Source organism: Bombus vancouverensis, chromosome 8, assembly GCF_051014615.1.
Source record: "Bombus vancouverensis nearcticus chromosome 8, iyBomVanc1_principal, whole genome shotgun sequence".
NCBI lineage: Eukaryota > Metazoa > Arthropoda > Insecta > Hymenoptera > Apidae > Bombus > Bombus vancouverensis.
The window spans coordinates 10,613,106-10,635,613 of record NC_134918.1 but is presented as its reverse complement, the minus strand read 5'-3'; the positions used below and the strand labels follow the sequence as shown (position 1 = coordinate 10,635,613).

At 40.4% G+C, this 22,508-nt stretch overlaps 1 protein-coding gene across 28 annotated transcripts in view; it reads left to right on the top strand.

The window, feature by feature from the left end:
• The first annotated feature begins 195 nt into the window (after positions 1 to 195).
• CaMKII (Calcium/calmodulin-dependent protein kinase II) overlaps positions 196 to 22,508 on the top strand; it is a 160,423-nt gene continuing 138,110 nt past the window's right edge. For 6 of the 28 annotated variants that reach the window (XM_033344616.2, XM_033344591.2, XM_033344598.2 and 3 more), the window contains exon 1: positions 210 to 1,245. In XM_033344616.2, coding sequence (XP_033200507.1) covers positions 1,181 to 1,245 — 65 coding nt within the window. In that variant the 5' untranslated portion in view covers positions 210 to 1,180. Of the gene's footprint in view, positions 1,246 to 22,508 lie in introns of all 28 variants that reach the window. The other 22 variants (XM_033344606.2, XM_033344617.2, XM_033344609.2 and 19 more) reach the window with 8 other exon arrangements.

The window sequence follows — 22,508 nt, the reverse complement described above, 5'->3', positions numbered from 1 at the left end:
CGGTTTTAATATGTTTTAGTTAAAATCGAAAGACAAAACTAATATTCGTAAACCATGCACAAGCTCGGTTGTCTTTTAATTTCTCGAGATCTATGCTTGGTGTATCGTTCTAATTGGACGTGCGCCAAAAAGCCGATCGAAGTGATACCAAAGCTCCGGTTCGGACGGCGTATGCGCCAGTAGTAAATCTCGTGTTTATGTCGGACATGCGGAATCGAGTCAGTGCGCGGTATTCCGTCTAACCAGCGACGGTACGCAACTCCATTCGTTCGTTTGGATCGCGAAAACGTAGAATAAAATCGGTGGAAAATTTTCTTCGGTCGATATTTCGAAAAACGATCACAGTTTCATTAGCCACGAGTCGTTTTCTGACGGATCGTGTTTATATCGCGTGGAAAATACACGAAAATATCAAATCTGACGACTACGATAAAACATCGCAACCGGAAATACGCTGTCGCATATAAGTACGTTCGGGCGACGAAAACGACGTGTTCGTTGCGTTGACGATAGAGAAAAAAAAATATAACGGAACAGAAAGTAAATTGTAGCGTGAAGCGTGATCCTGAAAAAGTTAGCCGCGTGATCGAGCATAATTCCAGGTGCTAAATTTAAATGTGTTGCCTCGATCCCCTTGGGTTATTTCGCCTAGGTTGGCTGCGCTCGAACGGCTCGCTAGCGAACCTCTATCGTCAGCCCTGCCGGCAGTGGTATCGGTGTTGATCGTTGTTGCCAGGTATTATACGTGAATCGTGGTCGCCATTGCCGGCGGTAGCGGCATTGGTGTGAACACGAACACACACCGCCTGCGCGATCGCGAGCTTACCACCACTACGCGAGTCAGTCGACGGTCTGCCGGCGAGCAGTGCGGACGCGTCGTGGAAGGTTTGAAGTTGTCGTTGCCCGCAAATATTTGCTGGCACGACCGCGATTTCGCCCCACCGTCGGTGCCACGGTAACGCACGGCTCCCGCGGACAGAACCACTTCCCCTCTGCCCGGCCCGACGACCCTCCCTCCCTCGACGGTTACCCGGTGTTCTACCAGCGCCGCGGCGGTTCCCCTCTATTGATCGAATTTGACCTGCGAAGTTTCCCCTAGCGTGTGCGGTAGTGGCGGCCGGCAGTGGCTCTCGCGCTTACGTTCCTCGGTTAGTGCGGTAAATAATCGCGATACCTCGGCATGGCTACTCCGACCGCTTGCACGCGGTTTAGTGACAACTATGACCTCAAGGAGGAACTGGGCAAGTAAGTACAAAAAAGAAACCACATCATTTATTATATTCGAGCGACGTAAGTAATGAACGACGTAGGGCGAACCGAAAAGGGAAAGAGAAAGAGAGAGACAGAGAGTGGTTTAACGTTACCGCGTGTCACGTCGTGTTTGCTCCGTTTCTGTACCTTCGCAGTGTATACACACTTTATGTCTCTTTGTCTATCTCGTCTTTCCCACCTCTCTCTTTCCCTCGCTCGTGTATTTCTATTTCTTGCGGTAGTGTTTTTATTACACGCGAACTTGGTGTCACAAGCGTATTCATGCGTCGTTGTGTATCTCGTGTCGCCGATTAGTTGGTTCCTGGTAGCGTTTCGCCGTGTCGTTAGATGGACACGCGAGTGATGATCCGTGAGGAGCGCGATTCTCCTAGCAGACGACGCCGCGCCGTGTCGTCGGCCATGATTATTCTCTACGTATGCAGGGCCTCTTTCTTCTCTACGTTTTTCTTCCCACTCCTACCTTTGGTCGTTTCGCTTTCTCATCGTTCTCTTTCCATCCGCCTTTCTCGGCCGCGGATCTCGTCGCTTCGTTCCGTATACGCGTCCGTGTCCCTTGCTCGCACGCGGGAGACACCCCGTTGCATTTCGTCTATATTTAAGCGGCACGGCCTGTCTGCTCGTGGCTCAGCCTCTATATATAAAGCGTCAGGGCGCTTGGTATCGTGCCTTGTGCCGTCGTGGTGGTCTCACCGTCGAAAACGAGGCATCCGCATCGTACGCGGATCTGTCACCAAATCAATACGATGTCGTCGCGCCGCTTTTTACCTTCATCCCCCTCCTTCGACCTCTTTCTCGCACTCTCGCTCCATTTCTCTCTGCATCTCGTTCGTTATCTCTCCTCCCTTTCTAATTTGTTTTCTATCATCATCTCTGCCGTTGCTCTTCTCTTTCACCGGTATGCCCTTATTCGATCAGATGCTTTCTTTTTATCGTTCCACGGCATTCCCTCTCGTGCTCGTCTCGGTGACGGCAGGTGGTTGCAGCCTTGCATGACGTTGTCCCTAAAAGTCACTAGATCTCGTCAGCACTTTGTTTTCCTTCCCTTTCTATCGTTTCTTTTCACGATGCGTTCTATCGTTTCTTCAATTTTATCTTTTATACGGATAAATGATATTTCAATTTACTTTTTCTCTTAATCGTATTGTTTATGATTGCGTCAACCGCTTATATAGGTTAGTAGTGACAGACTTAAGAGAGAAGAGGAAAAGATTCGCAGTTTGCTAAGTAATTTGGCTGTATCAAATACTGTAGCAATTCTTATATCGATATTTGCCTGTATAATTTTCTAATATCTTATTCTCCTATTCATTTGAAACAAAAAATATACGAAACTTGGAATGAAGAATAGAAATCTTCAATTAATTCTTAATTTCTGCCAGTCGAAGACAACTTCCTTAAGAAAAATATATTATTTAACACGACAGGATCAAGTTGTTGATATTATCTTCACAAAAATTTACGATTTTCTATCATAAACTTTCAAATTTTTAATTGTTAGCCACAATATTATCGTAGCGAAGCAAAGTTGGACAATTTCTGAAGCGGAATTCCGACGATCGGAAAACGAGTGGGAACTGCACGCGGTTTTCTCTAGGTTAGGTGAGTCCCGACGTTTTATAGGTGGTCTTAGAAGGATACAGGTATTGGTCTCGTGTCATTCGTGACCTCGAGTGACCTCGACTCGCAGTCGAGGAATTTTCTTTGGCCGCGAACCGTGCAGACAGGAGAAGAAGGAAAATTTCTGACCACACCCCGTGTCTTTTTGGGAGAGTTTGTGCCACGGTCGATAAACACGGAGCGTAGAGCACGCGTACAGCACGCGTTACATAGTGTCACCTGCTCGACCCGTCTCGGATTCTTCTTTATTCTCTTTTTGCTCTTTAAACTACCGCATTACCGTCAACCGCACAGACGGTCACGTGTATCCAAGCGAAAATATATATTTCTAACATAATTTTTTTTTGATTTGAAAATTTGCTAGTTCGCAGAATATCAATCTTTAAGTTCAGTAGGCTATAGAGGATTAATTTTAAAATTAGTAGCGCATAAGGTATTAACTTTATAATTAACTACGTATAATACAAATGACCAAGTGTGTCTAACCAGAAGTAAACATTTTTAATTCAACCTTGTTGAATGTTAACATTTACTGATCCACGGATTATTAATTTTGCAATTTTCCATCAATCATACAAGTAGTCAAGTGTATTTAAAAGATGATTTAAAAGAAGCTGAATATCTTTAATTTAACTTTCTTGAACTTTACAATTTCCTAATGTAAATTTCTAGTATCAATTATACAATTTACAATTGGTTCTCGTATTAATGATTATATAAAAACAAATTTCGCGTTGATGGTTATACTTTCTCGATCTCGTTTTCTGCTTTTTTAAATGGATTTGTAAATCGCGAGAATTTTTAAGATTTATTATCGTTGTTTGATCGAGCTTCCTCGAAGTTGGTCACGTTACGAATGGTGTCGTTTATCTGTACAAATTGCAAGGACGATTCGTGACTAATGTGACCGCTTTCGATGGCCGTTCCTCACACTGCACACGTGTTTCATCGAGTCACGAAAATCGAGCGAATCTAATTTGAACGGCAGCACCACGGATTCGCAATTAGGGCCGGCTGATTTAGAATATTGTCCGCCCGTGTAAACACGCTTAGCCGATTTCGCGTTTGTTCTCGAGCGTGCGAAAATTTGTCGCCCTATTCAATTTCCAATAATTTTCTCTCTCGAATATTCTAAGCCGAAAATATCTCGCTCAAGTAAGGTGATTTAGATTTTAGGCATTTTTAATCGTCAATTCAATGAATCGAAAATAAGGAATTTTATTTAAATGTTATTTCTGCAAATTTATATTTTTATGAACGCAATTAAACAAATAGATTCTAAGCAGAGATTTGTTTTATCTATTAAATAACGTACATTTTATTTTCGCATATTAAGTGCATTTGCAAATGTGTAAAAATTCGCGGACTAATTATCAAGTAGAGAACAGGAAGCGGTTCTTAATGGAACAGCTTGTTTCCAACGTCTTAAGCCCAATAAACAATGGACTAAAATTTCCTTTTGATTATATATAATATCTATCATAGAGTATGTTAGTTTGATTAAGGAGTACATCTTTAGATCATGTAGAAAGGAAAGATTAGTTTATTAGCAACTTGATGATGAAGTAAGTGTTAATAGATGTACGTTGTTTCTAAGTTAATAGAGGCTATTTCAACATTATGTCAAATGTTTAATGTGAAAACCATTTTTTATTTTGAGCTGACTTTTACGCTTTAAACCATTCAAAACTACACAAGCGGCAATCTATTTCTAGACCTTCCGCGATCCCGGCATCTAGAAACTTTTCAGCTTCGCCGAACGAGAGCCACGTAACTTAAAAAGTTGAACAATCGAATAGCTCGTGCAACTTCGTTACTTAGTTTGAACGCCACATCTTGACTATTAACTTGATCCAACTAATTGAATCGTTTGCCCATCGTCCTCGTTTTTTACTTAGAATTTTGCCTGTAATTTCAAGACAGTCACAAGTACCATATAATTTTTACCTGGATCTTCTAAACCAAATTCCACTTGTTTTAGGCCTCTGTATTCGGCAGAGATACGAATTTCAGCTTTTTTTGATAACACCAATGTAACATTTGTTTCGATCCAATTCCCAATGATCTTCGCTTTTTTTTTTTAAATCACACTTCGTGATAAAAATTCGATTTAAAGTTCTACCAAAATTACGTTCGCTATAAATTGTTCTTAACCGTTTTCAACAATCGTCACTTTTCTCTTCCAAGCCGAGCTTTATTTATCTTACAACTCTACGATGACCAAAGATACGAATTCCAATTTTGAAACGGCCAATACGCTTCTTTTCCACTACCCTTTTCAAAAACTTCATTTTCTCGCTAAAAATCCAACTTGCACACTTGACCTTTCACGCAGCGGTCCAATAAACTCCACGTAAGTACACTTTCATAATAGCGGCGCGCTCCTGCTATTTTCGTTAATTATTCGGATATCCAACTAATTTCGGTCGCTTGAAGCGCGCAGAGAATTCGTGCACGTACACGTGTGCATGCGTCTGTGGCCTGGCATAATCAAAACATTTTCCTCGCTTTCGAGTTGAATAATTCAACGATTATGCCACGGTTGGCGTTGCTTCTTCGAACCGACCGTCTTTTACCGGCTATCGATTTCTCATCGAACCATCAGTAAGACAGAAATGATGAAAAAGAAGAGGAAAAACCATCGAACCACCTCGTTCTGCTCGTCGTTTCGTGATGTTGATCGACGTTCCGGGATAGATTTGATTAACGATCTCTGGACGTTGTTTTCCAGCTAGAAATTTTCAGAGTGGTTCGCTGATCTTCCCATTCTCCTCGTGGATCAAGTCTGAGCTTTTTGTTTCGTCAGTCTTCAGCGTTACACGATGGCAGAGTGTTTGATTAAAATATTCCCTTTTTTTAAGTTAAATCGTTGCCGAAGGGAGGGAAGGTTGCCTCGTGTTTCAGGTTTGGAGAATATTTCTCGAGTATTATGTACTCTTGTTTGGCATGTTCTCAATTCCATTCCATGTTTTCACTGCTAACAAATCTCTGAACTTGGAGATCCAGATGGAAGAATTATTTTTAATACATTCAATGACAGCCATTTCATTACACATTCATTAGAAACATTTCTTGTTTCAATTTTATGGCAAAATGTTTCTTAGAATATTAAACGTCTGCTTGTTGAATCGAGAGCGAGGATAGAACGCAAAAGTTCTGATTTCGTGGCAGGATTAACCCGCAGGTTCGCCTATCGTCATTCATTTGGCTGGCAATATCGCAAAAATTAATAAATCTGACTGCACCGTGGCTGTTATCTTCATTGCAACTAGTTCATTGCAACTATCCTTGCAACTGGTCGAACAGAATCCTCTCCCATTCAGGATTCTAGGATTGCCGAATAATTCGAGGCTAAGTGAGAGCTCAAGGAAGCTTTGCTTTATTTTTTTCTACGTTTAAAAAGCGGGAGAGACTTGAGAATTTACGATGGAGTCTTCTCCTGCTGTCTCTTTCCCTCCGCTGATTTATCGCGTAGGGTGTAGAAGCGTTTCTCTGTGCGTCACGCTACAACTCGGAATATATGTGGTTTCGACGCGTGATAAAGTGTCGCGTGTTAAGAATTTATTGAAAAAAGAGGAGAATAAAGAGTGAAAAAAAAGGAAGAAAAAAGAAAATGGCAGAAAGGGAAGAAGTAGATAACGAAGGAAAGAAACAGAAGACCATTTGATGACACAATCGTTTCTGTAATGGATGTAAGATAATAAAATAGCATGCTAGTACGATATATTCATCGATTTATTTTTTTTCTTCTTTTTATTGCATTTCTTTTACAAGCTTCACGGTTACACGGTCGCTTATCTTTGTTTCCCATCTTTCCGTTTCGTCGTTATTTCCTACATTTTCGACAAAGTTTCGCCGTCTGGTTGGAATTTAATTACATCCCCCTGTTCGATTTCATCCCGAACACTCGACGAGAGGCTTCGTTTTTCGTTTCGCGATCGGCTATAGTCGCCGTTACAAAACGCGTACCGCTCAATGAAAACTCATTAAGCTTTTCAGTTAACTCGCGATTGATTCTAACACGGTTACAACACACTGCCGCAACGTGTTCGGTCGATTATGAATCCGTTGCTTCGATTCAATTGCACCTATCATTAATTTTATCGTTAATTCGTCGATTAACGAGATTCCGTACGAATAACAATATCGAGTTACGAGTTCCATTTCTACGCAAACGTTTTACCATTCTTGCTTAGCAGAAGCGTATGATCTTTTGTAACTGGTTGAAACTTTCAATACGTCGATAAATTTGATCAGCTTGTTTAGAGAACAATACATCGTATCGTATCTTTCGGGAGACTCGCGATAAAATTTCACTTAATTTCGAATACCTTGCATTACCTTGATATTAACAATATTTCAAGAAATTACTGTTTTCACGAATGCATGAGAATGAAAAAGGGAGACAATCGTTCTTGATAACCACGAGTGATTAAATAATAAAATATTCATGGAAATGACTAATCGCGATGAGTTGGCGTTTACAATGGATTATATCGCCAACGTTTGACTTATACTCGCAGACAGAAGAGAACCGACATAGGAAAAAGAAACATCGAATTTTAGCTGATATATTTTATTCCTTAATTTTGCGTCGTCTATATTAAACCTCCGTGTATTCCATTTTTTATTTCTTTTAGTTTGCTAATTCTGCAATAGTATCTGTACTAGACTACATAACGCATTTTCTATTTATACACCTAAGGGATGATAAACCTCTGAGAATAGTGCAATAGCATATTTGAATTCGTTGGAAGTAGAGTTGCTCTATCATTAAAATTATTACGTCGTTGAAACATTATTTCTTTATTCTCGTGCGATCGAAATATTTTTCAATCATCGGTTGGCTCTTTAATCATGCACTAACAGGATAAGTGCTACATAAACATAATATCGTACCATTGACGCAGCATAGTTCATATCTCCCCCATAGTATACTCGTAACAATCTCGTAAACGTTATCATTTCGGCGTACTTCGAACAGTCCATTCTAATTTTTCCATTCTGTTATATTCCAAGTTTCCTCTACAACGTAGAACGCAACGTATTCCAAAAGCTACGAATCGTTCCATAATATACATCGCTCGTTTTAAATGTACGAGTGTGAGAAAATAAACGAAGCATTATGCTCCACCATCCGTAACGTAGGCACATAAATTCTTCCCCAAAAGTATGAATCTGAATTCCGATATTCGTATTCGAATATTAATTAAATACTCGAAATTCCGGGTCTAGCGTAGAAAAAAATTCCGCTTGAACCGGCAAATTCCGTGTACGCTTTGGCTATCGATCAGAAGACGGCGGCGGTACATCTGTTTACACGGCTACGTTTACATCGATCATACACGTCGGCGATTCGTGGCCTCGGATTACGGTTATCCCTACAATCGCCGACAAACAGACGTCCTACATTTCGGATATTCATGCACAGGCATCATCGTCGGCTGATTATAATTACACCGGGAGGGTTGCTCGCGTGAATCGTCCGAGTCTTTCCCGATCCTTTCACATCGAAACACTCTTCTCGAGGGTTCATCAATCACCGGCCTGCTCTCTGTGTACGATCATCTTTTCTTGCTCGCGATTCGTTCGTTTTCATTCAACGAAGCGGAGGAAACGAGACAGAGGAAGAGAAGGAGCAAACGTATTACGGATGAAAACACGTTTGACAGCCATTTCGATGAATCGACCCGGATTAAATGGTGTACATAGTCTGTGTACAGTTATCAGAGTTGTTAGTTAGCAAGAACTTGGTGGATTTCGTGCGTGTCATTGAGGTTGGAATAGGAACGAAACGGATTGAAGGGATTTTGCATTGCGAGATGCAGACAGAGGCTGTTGATTTTATGGAACGTGTATACAATCGGTTAATAGAAGGATAAATTTTGAAATAGCGCAGTTAAAGGCTAACTTTGAATACCCGAACGATAAATATTTGGTTATACAGGTTGTCTTAAGACAGACGGTACAATGGGTCGGAAGGTTATTCAACGCGTATGTTGATTTTCTCGGAAATGAATCTGTAAACGAAAATATATTATTCCCTCTTTGGATTTATTTTTCCGCCTGAAATTATACTTCCTGGTCTCGTTCTATTTTTCACGTACTCTGTGTGAGAGTTACGATATTCCATAGATATAATCGAGTTTCGATTATCGAGAGCGATTAAATCTAGTGAAAGAATTTCTATTTATTGATTAATATCTCCGATCGATGAGAAAATGTGGTTTGTATTCATATAAGATATTGCGTGCGTAACATACTTGAACGAAGTTATCATTATCGTATGACTCGTGTAACGCATTAACGCTCTATAAGCAGAATTTTATGCGCCCGTGATAAAGGAAATTCTACTTGACTATAATCTTTTTCTACATTATAGTAATGCGAAAGTTGGGAATTAATCCTTTTAAATAATCCATATCTCTGTAAGCACGTTTAATCCGACAATGGCGATTGATGGGAATATTCTGACGGCAAGTCGGCATTCTAACACTCGATTGTAGCGGAAGATCGGCGATCTCTACGGGATCTATATCCGTATATTCGTTGGATTCGATGGTCGAGTCTCCTGGACAGTGCTTACGGGCAAACCGATTCGTATGTTAGTTTTGGCAGCGGCCTACGCTGACATTAAGACCGAGAGTAAATATTGGCTCTATCGAAAACCACCGGGGAAATGCCAATTCTCGGTACGAAGTAGCGCATTCCATGAATCCAAGTTTCTCCGTTTTTCACTGCGTTTCCCATCGCGTCTTCGCGAATTGTCCGCTTTCCAACCGATAATTCTGCTAAAAATGAAACAATCGTTTCGAAGAACAATCGTGCGATCCTTTTTGCCTCGAAATTTTCCTATCTTTAATGCCTTTTTGATGGTATTTTTATGTCTTTTCTTACGTTATGGATTAAACAGAAAATTAGTAGAATGTCAACAAGCGTATTTGGCAAAATCGATTACGTTTAACCCTGCGTTTCTTTGATCCTTTTTTAACCGAATCGTATTTTCGTATCGTTAACAAATTTTCCAAGTTCGAGCAAAGTAAGGAAAGAATAATACGTTACTGTACTACAGATTTCGTTGGAACGTGAAAAATTCATTAAATATGATGCAATTCGACGAAGAGGAATTACGATATTCGTATTATTCGAGCATCAAGCATCGATGAACGTTGAAAACCTCGGTGTTCAGTTGCGCAACTGGAAATTCCAACGCATGAAACTGATGACGTCAAGATTCTGCTCATTAATTAGCAGACGAAATTCTACCAGATGTGTTCTCTAAGAAAAATAAATATTTTGTTCAGGCTCGTTAGTTTATCGTCGCATGTACTTGATTGTTAAAGAAAGAATTTTTGAAAATCGTCAGATCTGTAGCTTTTTTCACATACGTTCAAACTCTACGTTCAAACAGCGCGTAATGATATAAAAACACGCGAGAGAAATTACAGAGAGCACAAGACTACAATTTCTGCAAAATACAAGGCACAATAAACAATCAACGTTTTAAATGTTAACAAGTTTTTCACTCTTATCATGTACATATGTTTTTCCCTATATTTAAAATAACAATTCTCTTCATAAAAGTATCAGATGAAACGTTTTTCTATTGTTAACAACGTACAAAGATATTTCCATACGTCACAATATTTCCACACGAAACGAAAATTACGTCCACGCGTAACAAAAAGTTTTCTCGCGAATAAAAAAGCACTCGATATCTAGCGAAAAGTAAAAAATTCTTACAACATTTTTTTAAGATCGTCTCAAAACGCAGATTAAGTTATCGAAAGCGTAGAGAAGTTCGGAAGAAACTGATCGATTGATACGTGTTGGGAAAAACCTGTCGTATACAGCTCGAATCATTCGATTTTCTTGCAATTCCGTACAAATCCTTCGTCATTCGCGAGAAATACGCTTCAATCGCCTGTTTCGCGGCAAGATTATCCTTTCTCGCCTCTGAAGCCCCACAAGGGGGATCGCAATCGTGAGAATTACGAGGCTTTCCACGCTTTTTACGATCCTTAAAGACATTTTTGCCAATCGTTGCTCGGTTCGCGCTTTTCCGGTTTACGAGGCAATTCCGGCGCTCATCGAGCGTTCACGCGCCAACAAACGCGACGAACGGTCGCATAATGCTTGGAATAAAGAAAAACGGAAATTCACAGCGCTTTCAGTCTCGACAAATGACCAGGGAATCTTCGTTCCCTTTGAGAAAACTGAGACAGATGAGAAAAAATGGATTGAAGTAGATTCTTGTAGGTTTCGAACATTTGAAATTACAACGTTTGATGATTGTTGTCGTATTTTGCATATTTTATTTTACTTCACCGAGTTTGATTTTTATATTGGGAAAATGAATCGAGTAGAAGAATTAATTGGCAACTTTTTCACATCAGAGCAACTTGGATGTTTCGCTGCCTGTAAAATAGCAGTAGACTGATCCTTTCAGAGTCAGATAAAAATGTATAAGAATAATAAATATTTTATAGAAGTCTATTAGATAAGTTAGGAATAGGAAAAGAGTTTCTATGGATCGAAGAAGCGATAGTTTATCATAGTAATGTAAATATTTCATAAAAGTTCATTAAAGGAATGTAAGCGAAAGAAAAAGATGTCAATTGAATCTGCAGAATTCTCTTCCATACTCACCATATTGATAAACAAAGTTCGATAAGGTCAATCTATCAGAAAATAATGAAAATTGCGAATAGAATGGTGTGTTGCCAAAACGCAAAGACGTCGATTTAACGCTTCAACCCCGTTGTAAAACAATTTTCATTTATCGGTCAAAGAAAAAAACAAATTTGCTTCTTAGTTTTCGAAGATTCTTTCGAAATCCAGATCTTCGCAAATTCCAACGTGTATTAAGCTACACGTGTATGAACAGCTTCCAAACAACGTTCAAACCGTTTCAAGCTTTACCTTTCGCGTCCAAATTTGCTATCCAACCGTTAAAAACCTTTGCGAACGAGCTCGAAATCGAGGATCACGGTTTCCAGGGTCGTTAACGAACCCGTGGCGACGATAATCCTGCAAAATTCAACTATTTCTCGTTCAACAGGTCCGCCGTTTAACAGCCTACCGTTTTAACATCTGACGATCGTTCACCTATACGATCGCGTTCCAGATTCTCTTGAGTCTGATATCGATGATTCAGGAATAATTCGACAATGTGGAGAAACTAGCCGATGATGGACGCGTGTCGTGACTAGAAAACTCGAGGATATATATTAAAGGGGTGGTTGAGGATGGTCGTAAATCGACGTTACAGGAATTTCGCGGGGGGCTTGTAAACGGAGGATGTACGGATCGTTTCCTGTTTGAAAAGAGGGACGATCGATCGGCCTGCCGGACAAACTCGCGTTTTATCTCGGAAGTTCGGGATACGTCGACGGTAATAAAAACAGCGTAAACCCCCGTGCTGCGATAACTTTCTTCCCTATATCGATTTATCCAACCACGCTCTGCAGTGACGCGTGCAACGATAAAAGGGTGGAGGGAAAACAGTGGAGAGCGTTTGGATTTAAAAACGAATTCAGTTGCGCTTGTTTATTCAGCTGTTCGTCAGCAGGTAGACATTCTCGAATATATAAAGGAATATGTATAGCGAGCAATTTTTTGAAAATTTCTTTGTCTTGGGTTTAGCATTATACACGTAGAACGCGTATAATTCTATGAAATCGCTACTAAACGATACGAAGTCTGATATTGTATCAAGACCTGATTATGTTCGTTATTACCAGAAATAGTAAATGCTATAATATAACGGTATACCGAACGATATAGAAATTTGTAGTCACTATATGTAGGAAATAGAAGAATCGTGCGATTTCGGTGTTACGCGCGATGCGCATGTCGATGCTCGTAACCGTGCCTACGATTAAGAGTTAATGGCACATGAAAACGTCGATATCTCGGTCGACTCGCCCGCTGACCTTTAACCCTTTCGTGCGGACTGAGTTCGCCGTTGCAAGACTTCGATTCGACGCGAGAGCTGTTCCAACAGAGGAAAAATCTTTTTCCATCGTTACTTATAGCCAGAACGAAGGGCAACGAGGATTATGGGATCATGTTGTTCGCAAGTCTACACGTTTTCTTTCATCGCGTCGTTTCAATCAATTTCTACAGCATGAAAGACGACTATAGTTAACGCCGAAGAAATGTTTGATCCAACGGAAGCAAGTGTGTTACGAGTTGTAAATTATCAAGCAAAGCATTTTCTTACTTCTATAGAAGTTTCTATGCGCTCTTTCAACGCAACGCTGTATACCGTCTTGCGAGCTGTGTTTTACGATGTTGCGAAACTTATCCCGGTCATTAAACCGATTATCTTTATTTCTTCGAATGTGCCTTATTCTGCGAATTCGTATAAATTATGAATATAATCTAGAGCCAGTAAAAACGAGGCTTCGAACGTGGCAGGCTTCTGTGAAAGGAATCTTTACTTCTAGAGAGAATCCTATTGCATTTTTGCCGTATGGGTTTCGTGTACGCGACGATCCTCGTCGGTATATTGAATTTCTATCGCACACAGAGATTCTAAAATTGGTTTATCAATTTCGCTAAAAATAGGATACTCTATTTACTGCGGGAGAACGAAAGGAAACAGAATTTTCAAAATTAAAGCTACCACCTTCTATACTTTCTGTTTTAATCATTTTTACGTTCATTTTCAAACATTGGCGCGACATACACGAATTGCATTTCGCCCGCGAAATTCCGTGTTTCGAAATATGAAGCAAAACGAAAATACCGATGAAACTCGATGGGAAAGAAATTCATCGCGAAAGCCGATGAAATCTCATCCGCAGGAGAAATCTTATCGGTGGTGGGCAGGCTCGATAAGCTTCGGATAGGGGAAATCGATTGCTAGTCCCTCGGGCTCCAGTGGTCGAATATTAGGATGTTTCGGAGGCGCACGGCTGGAAAATTGATCCTGCCGGCTGTACGTTGAATTCGTCGGTAATATCCAGGGTAGAAAAAGGGTAGGTGGGATCGCGTGGCAATGTTGGATGGAACGAGTTCTGCGGCAGGGTCTCGATTCGATCGGTCGTGTGCAGTTAATGAGATTTTGCCGGGCCGGTCGTTGACCGTGCACCGCCGGTTCGCACGATTAATTAACGCGCTCGTTAATACCTTCTAATTATTATGCACCGGAGCGCGTACTTACCCTTGCTATTTTAGTCGATCAAATTGATGTCGCGAATCACATCGACTTCTACACACCGTTCTGCGTTTTCTACACGTTGCGATGATAAAGTTGCTGGACTGCGATGAAACACGTAAACACGTCAAATAACGAATTACATTTCCAAAATAATATCCTATGGCACCGATACGTTTAGCTTTTTCCATCGTTCAGAGAAATTTTTTCCTTCGTAACTTTCTAGTTTCTGGTTCTAAAGCATCAAGTTCGAAAAAGGTAAATCTGGGCAATGAGATACGTGGCCTGTACAAGCCTGTTTTTGGTCGAAAAGGGTTTAGTCGAATCGCTTGGGTCGTTTTTAATACTTTTTCGTGCTCAACGAATGCTAAGTACACGATATCTTCTCACTTTTCTCGTTACCCTGTTAAAGACTAACGGTATCTCGTAATATACAACAAGTTTGATTACTTTGTGCAAAGTTCAAGATTGAATTTTAAGATGCTGAAGCTTAGGTGTCTCCGATAATCTTGCCTTAATATAGTTTATGAAAATATGCTGCTGTTCTCGTTAAATGAACAGCTTAGTGGAGATAACTGTAGAGATATGGAATTTATATATGTATAATTTATTGTCAACGTGAACAAGTTACTTTAGAACCACTAAAACGTAAATTGTTGCATCAGTTCGGCAATTTTATTCTCGCATCGTGTATATTCTCGATACACGTTGTTTTCCATCCCCCTTCCTTCTGGGAAACGTGAGCTGATCGAAGCTTCGAAGCTTCATGGGTATAAAAAAAAAAAAAAAGAAATAGAATGATCGAGGAATACCTAGTCGAACTTTCCGCAAATATTTGTCATTCGTGCGCTGGCATTTTCGCGAGTCGCTTCCCTTCCCTGTTCTCCCTTGGGCTTGTTACCATTCCGCGGATCGATTCGCCGATGGAAAATTGCCAACAGGTTTGGCTTGGCTAGGATTTTTGGACGAACAAGACGCAGACTGTATCGGTCTTTCCGTTCAGACGTTTTAAATTTCTCGTTGGTTACGTTCTTTTCTTGTAGGTTTGTAGATTGGCAGATAATTCTATTAAAAAGAGATAAGACTTTTCATTTTGGATTTCACGTTGCGAATTTCATTGCAAAGGAGTTACTAAGACTGGAATTGATTAACCTGGCTACTAAGAGACTCGTATTTTACCTTACCTTCACCCCCTAAAATTGATTCCCATTAATATCATCTGCCATACTACTTCACATTTATCTTGTGTCTGGTTTTCACTCGCCTGTATCTTTGTTCTTATTACAGGAACACTTCCCACCGAAACCATATTGCCATCCGACCTACATTTATCCTTTATTTCGCTATTTCGTTCTCCAAAAGTACTCGCTATGAAACCATTCCCCGTCAGTAGTATCTTCCTTACGATTGCCATTTAACCTCTGTTTCTCGTTTCCAAAAGTCTTCGTTGCAATACCATTTTCTAGCCAGACGTTCATTTGCTTTCAATTTAGCAAAATTCTATATTACACAAAATTTTCACTCGCTTCCATTTACCCTGCCTTACGTTTCGATTCCATTTCCCAAAAAATACTTTGCGCCAGCCCATTTCCCATAAGTACGATGTTCCTTGCCTCTCGTTTCTCGTTTACATTTTCCAAAGGAAAATATTCATTACGAAACCGCGTCCAACCGAACATCCGGCCGTATTCCACGTAACCTACATTCATCCCTTATGTCACAATTCCATTTCCCCAAAAACAGCCCCATGCCGAACCATCTCCTGCTCAGCGTCATATACCGTACAGCCCTCACATTCTGTGTCACGCTTCCATTTCCCTAAAATCATGTTCGTGTAAAATCGTTGCAAAGTCTCGTGGAGAACGTCGCGTCCCCAAACGCTTCGTAGAAACTGTACCGGATACGATTCCTCGGTCCCAGGACAGGCATGACAGTTTCTCCGTCGCTCGTTAGAGAAATTTCTGTTAGCCGATTTACGTAGGAGGGTGAGTTTAAGCTTCGGCATATCCCGTCTCGATTCGGTTCCGCTCGGTCTAAGAGGGTAACTCACGTGTCCTGCGGGTTCCTCCCTGGAGACATTCCCGAGGCAACTGGCCGATCGATAAACCCGAGCCCCCGTTGTTCGTGTTCGTCGATTCGCTTACTTATACATGCGACCAGGTACCGTGGAATTGTCGCGTGTTTTTACACTGGATACATATCACTGAAACGTGGTTGCGTAAGATAAGGACGCATTTATTGGCTTTAAACACGTACGCGTTGCGCACGTTCCACGTGCCTCGCTAAATGTGGACATGTTGCATTTTTTATTACGATAACGCGGCGACCACTTTCCTATCGGTAACAATCTTTTATATTCGCGTTTTATATCTTTTCCGCTAGGACGAGATAGAGCTGTTTCTTCAACAGCTTAAAAATCAATTTTCGTTTCGCCATAGAACAATGTTCTCGGAATAGACTTCCAGTATATTACGTGCAAACTGCGAATTTTTATTTACCTATGCAGAAATATTCAAAATATTCAGCGCACGATACTCGTTAGAATATTTGATAGGTAAAACTAAAAATATTTCAAACTTCCAACCAGTGTGTAATTTTCGACTAAAAAACGAATCTTAATCCTTCCGATTAAAGGATATCTACGGTAACGCTTCTTATCAATTTTTGTATAATTAATGGACTAGGCGGATTAATCGAAATTTTAATTTATGGAAAATGTTGGATGGTCGTTTCAAGAGAGTTTCGAACGAGATTTTCTTTACGTTGAACGGTTAGTGGTGAGAACACGAGGGAACGGTTTACGGGAGACAGGCGTTGGAATCAAATTCGAGTTGAGCCGCGGTGCGGCATGTGTGCGCAGAATTGCAGGATTTGCTCGTAAATTCATTAGTCGCGACGCCTCCGGCGTCGGCTCATTTTTTGCGCGCCACTGATTAACGGGAACAGACGTGTCCCCGTGTAAAATGTCACGCCGCTTTAGTCTAGACGAAATAAAAAAGTGTAGCGGAGCGTGACACAAACATCAACACCGACCTACCCTTTCGTTTATTCCTCCTAATTCTTTTTTTTCCTAGATATGTTTTCGGAGTAGATTACATCGATATATACATTTACATATATTTATTTTATCGTACTATAATGGTATATACCTGTGCTCCTCACCAGCGAGAAAAGGGAGAGAATGAAAGACGGTTATCGTATATAAATAAACATTTATTGGTATTTAGAACTTCGATTTCGAGGTACTTTGCTACAATGGTGGAATTGTCGTGGCTGATCGCGCGAAAAAATTCTTGGAGTTCTGCGACGGCGCGAAAATTATTCTAATTAATTAAGGAAGGTTGACATACAATGCTGCTAGAGTTATATTTGTTCAAAATTCAAATTGTATGTAACCTAGTATTTTTTAATTAATATTTCTGTCGTTATGTTCGACGAAACAATTTTTCACAGTGATGCAACACCACAGTCTCCGAAACAATTAGCGATTCTCGACCGAAGCCAGGCTATAAACCAAACTCATCGTTCGGGCTGACTCCCGAATTGCCCTGGACCAGTAACACCCATAACAATGCATCAGCAATTCTCTACGTCCCATATTCGCGAAAATTAGCGAATCAGACCAAGCTCGAGTGCTTAATGTTCATTACATAATTGACGCATTGCGGCTTATCTCCACCCTTCACTTACCCCCTTCCCCTTAGAATCGATAGCCTAAATCAACGGTTATTTAATTTCATATGGACACTTTCATAAAAAATACTTTCGCCTCATTGCCTACATAGACGCTTTTTAGTTTCCTCGGTGTTTTTGATCATCGGTCTTTATGCATTCGAGCTACGATATCCTTCTAAGCGATTTGATCTCTAGAATCTTATAAATAAATATTTGTCGCATCTTCTTAACACCCTGTATATCTTATAGAGGATATTCTACACGCTCGTCTTCATTGTGAGTCGTTTTTTTATTATTATAAAAGGATTCGATCATTTTCAGTAATAAAGCGGAGAAAAATTCGCGAATCGAGAGATTAAAGCAGCGAAGAAGCAATAATCGCAAGGCAAAGAACTAATTTCCGAGGGCTATCTTCTAATCCTTTGATGAGAAACACTTTCATCGTGTCACAATAGCTTGGTCGTCAGAGGTCCGGAAATATTCACCGCGCCCCCATACTATTTTTAGGGGGATCCATCGCAGTGTATTCGGTACTTCGACCGCGTGCAGACCTCGAAATATACGGTTAGACCGTGATATTCGATCTGGATGGCCGCGTGGATTCGCGAGTGGATCACGTTTTCGCGATCGGTGGACAAATTCGGCGCACGGTACACGTGCGTCTAATCACGCTTTTTGGACGATCGATGGTCACCATCGTTCCCAAGTATCAAGGCGCCTATAGTAATTGAAATTAACCCGAGAAATCATTAGGAACGTGTCATTTTTAATTTATCAAGCCTTTCACAACTTTCTTAACTTTAAAAAGAATAACTTTTATGAATTTCTCGAATCGTTATCTCGAATGAATACGTAATCCCCATTCATTAAACATTTAAATAACCTTTTGAATAATGGATTTACATTGTTGAAATAGTTTCAAGTTGCTTTGATTTAGGTTGCTTCGATTAAGCTAATTTGATTACTCCGAACAAGGCTCTAGGCTGTGAGCGTTGCTATTCTACTTACGTTTAAGTAGAACAAGCTGTTCGTTCATTCGTCAACAATACAATTCGAAATTCTTACGGGAAATTAATTGCTCGTCCGATAAAGTGTACAAATAATTTTTGCGTATCTTCGTAAGTTTCGATTCGATGGCAAGACAATTAAAACGAAAAAGAATCCTCTCTTTGATAATTTGAACCAACGATCGCATGTTACGCACGGAAACAGGAAACACGCTGATACTTACGAACGGGGGTGTACAGATCAAACAGGGCGCGACGCGCTGTAACACGCCTATTCACGGCTCTCTCAATTTCCCTCATTCTCTTTCTATCGTTTCTGCTGGTTACTCTTGTTCTGCTTCTTCCCTCTTCCGCCCTTCTCGAGGCAGCTGCTAATAATAGCAGGCGGTACAGGACGAAAATAGGCGTGCAGAACTATGCAACACGCGGTTCAGGAATTTCATCGTCTGCTGACCTCGCACGGCCGTTTCCCTCGTCCTAATGAGACGTAGGAACGCTTCTGAGGAACTTTACCTATGTCCGTTGGTTTCCCTCGTTCAGACCTGTTCCGCTATAAATAAGACTCATCAAAGCGTTCAAAGCAATGGTTCAGAGTACAATCTCGCCGAGGAGGTCGTCTTTGGAATCCATAAGAACTTTGCCGTGAAATGCCGACGCCTTAAAACTTCCACGGTACTTTCTGCCCGCGAGCAAACGTTCGCTCTCTGGAAGTCTTCTAATCCGAGCGAGCCCCAGCTGCGCGCACTGGTTGAAGTTTAATCGATAGCGTGACAATTTCTCCGCGCGGAATTAAAATTGCACGCGCATCCTACATCCCTGTTTCCCTCGAGACTGTGAAAGGCCTGAATAATTGAAAGGAACCGGTCGATACGATCGAAATCAGGAACCGGATCTCTGTGAAAATAATCGAGAGAAATCGAATCGTTAAATATCGCTGACCAGCGAAAATCAGGACGATAATGGGCGATCGTCCGTTCTTTTTGTTTCTCTTTGTGGAATCACAGCGATGTTTCTTTCCACTCTTCGTCGAAACTATGTGATTTTTCAAGATGCTTCTTATCGTTTCCTTTTAGTTGGTTTCTCTCTTAGATTTCTCAGCGACTAACGGCAGGTTGAGTGTTGCTCTGTTTTTTATGTCGAGGATTAAGGATTCTAAGGTGATGGAGAGTGGATCGCCAGCTTCTGATAGGAAATCGCTTTTTCAGCCTTGAAACGGGGGATTAACCGAGGAGTTTGCGACTCCTGAGAAATACTACGGTTTCGTTTATAGATTGTGTTTCGGAGCTTAGAAGTTTCTGGTTGAAAGAAGTATTGGATTGTCCGCGATCGATACAATACTTGGATAAACGTTACATTACGACGACTCGCGTACCTTATCGTAATATACGATTCATAAGTAATAATATAGTATTTCTATATATAACTTTATTATTGCTATATAATATATGTATATATCAATTTCGAGTCAGAAGGCAAAGAGAAGTTTCTTTAGATTCATTCGAGATCCTTCTTTAAATGCGTACCAACTTCAAGCCAGCGATCACTTTAATCCGCGATGTAACACGAAGACATTTTTACGCTCGCAATAAAACCGGTTTAATCCGCTCCTCCGTTTAATCCAAACAGACGCTTCCTTTAATTATTCCGGACTAACGAGATTTCGCAGCACTTCACGAACAGAAACTTAACTGCAACTCCGGCAGAGGCAACTATTCGTATATACGTAAATTTTCATTTTACCTCGATTCAGAATCGATTTTCACCGTGTTCGCAAAACACCCACTGCACTCCATTAAAATTACCAAGAACAGGAGTATTTCTCCAAAATCCAACCGTATCGAGAATTCCTTCTCTTCTCTTACTTCCTTTTTCATTATTCCTCAAGCTGTTAGTTTGTAACGTAAATTCTATTTTTATATTCATTACACGTTATTATATTATACATTTATCGAATTATATTTATTATTCCTGACAATAACATCCTGCAAATATTTCCTAAATATAGTGGCTAAAACAGTACTGTATATCGTTTATTATTTTTATACAGTATTTATATACTAATTAATTAACAATCCAAGTATATTGAATTTTGTATCGTTTATCAGTACTCTCGTACAAATGCAAACATTTGGTATACGAAATTCATATATTCGTATAAATAGAAGAATTTGGTGAAAACGAAATTTAGAACGTGCGAGGAAAGAAACGCTTCAATGGGAAACAATGGTACATTCGAATAGCTGGAACAAAAATCTCGGACAAAACTTCAAACTGTCACTCGGATTCTCCCGATCTCGATATTTTATCTACGTTTTATCTTCTCCATCATTCGGGTGTCAAAGAATCCGATTTGTTTACTCGCGCGAATCCAAAGCGGTATTCAGCGTGAACGTCTCGTTTGACTAATTCCACCGTCGACAGATCGTGCAGAACGAGGCCTCGAGGGTAGGCAAGATCGCACGAAAATAATCCTCGTGGATCGAAGCGAGAGAGAGCGAATGAAATTTTCTAGTTCCGTATTCCCTCCACGTTCTGCCGCGTGTTAGGGACAGTTTCTAATTCAATAGTGGGCCGACGCGTATGTTTAGAACGACTATAAATAATTGACGGCGCCAGAATTTCGCTACACACCGGAGAAATGTCACAGTCATAACCGCGTGGCTTTCGGTGGTATCGTTATTCGTACATCGGCCGCACATTTAACATCATATATCGCGAGTATGCGGTTATGGTGGTCGAAGCTTGTGAACACAGTTGCACAGGGAATGTGTAGGAGAGGTACGATGTCGTTGACAAAAATTATGGGTTCACTTCGGGGATTTGAACGCGCGTAGAAACGTCTCTACTCGACATCGCGGCGAGCCGAGAATCGATATCCTTTTTCACATCACCGGCAGGGCCGTATATTATTTCACGCTGGGATTTGTTTATGGCGGTACATGGCGCGCCTGTGGGGAAATTGTACCCTTTCGGAGGTTAGAGAGTGGAAATATTTGAAAGGAGAAATGAAAAATGGCATCCACGACGCGTAACGCTCGTCTTTCATTCTCGCCAATAATTCGATCGCCCATTCGTGCAGGAGATCGTCGCCCCTGGCGATATTCTTCTACGAACCAGCGAAATTCCGTTTCTTTCTCGGTCTTTCAATCGATTGTCCGTCGATTGGAAATTTTTATTCGTTGGGACGATACGTTGTTTCATTTTGCTATTAGTAGATAGTATACTTACGGAAGAGAAATGGAACCTAAACGGGTTAACTATTTATGTTATCCATTAAGTACGGTTAAACTTCCTGTAACACGGCTAATTGGTTCCGTGAAAACCATGTTAAATGAAACCGAAACACAGTGATGGAAACGTTCCTGCTATATGAGGATTGTCCAAGTTCATTATGGCGTGCTGTATGGAACCGTGTTGTAATTTTTGCATCTTATTATATATATGGAAGCTGTGTTTTCAAAGTACCGCGTTATAAGAAGATTGAATATATTAAAATACTCTACTTTCTAATGAATATCATGAAATACTTTCAGAAGGTATTGTACTTTCGATATTTTATACATTTTTGTGTATTACCTTTTTATATATTTTTCGTATTACCTTTTATTAGATCGGTGTATACGAAATGACATTTTTCTGAAATTTGTATTTGGCGGGTAAATACCATTCGTCAAATCGTTAATCGTATTCAGAGATGAAGAAATTTCCTGTAAATTATACGTATTCGATATGAAGAGAATTTGTAAGAAAAATATCAAAACTTTGTTATTGAA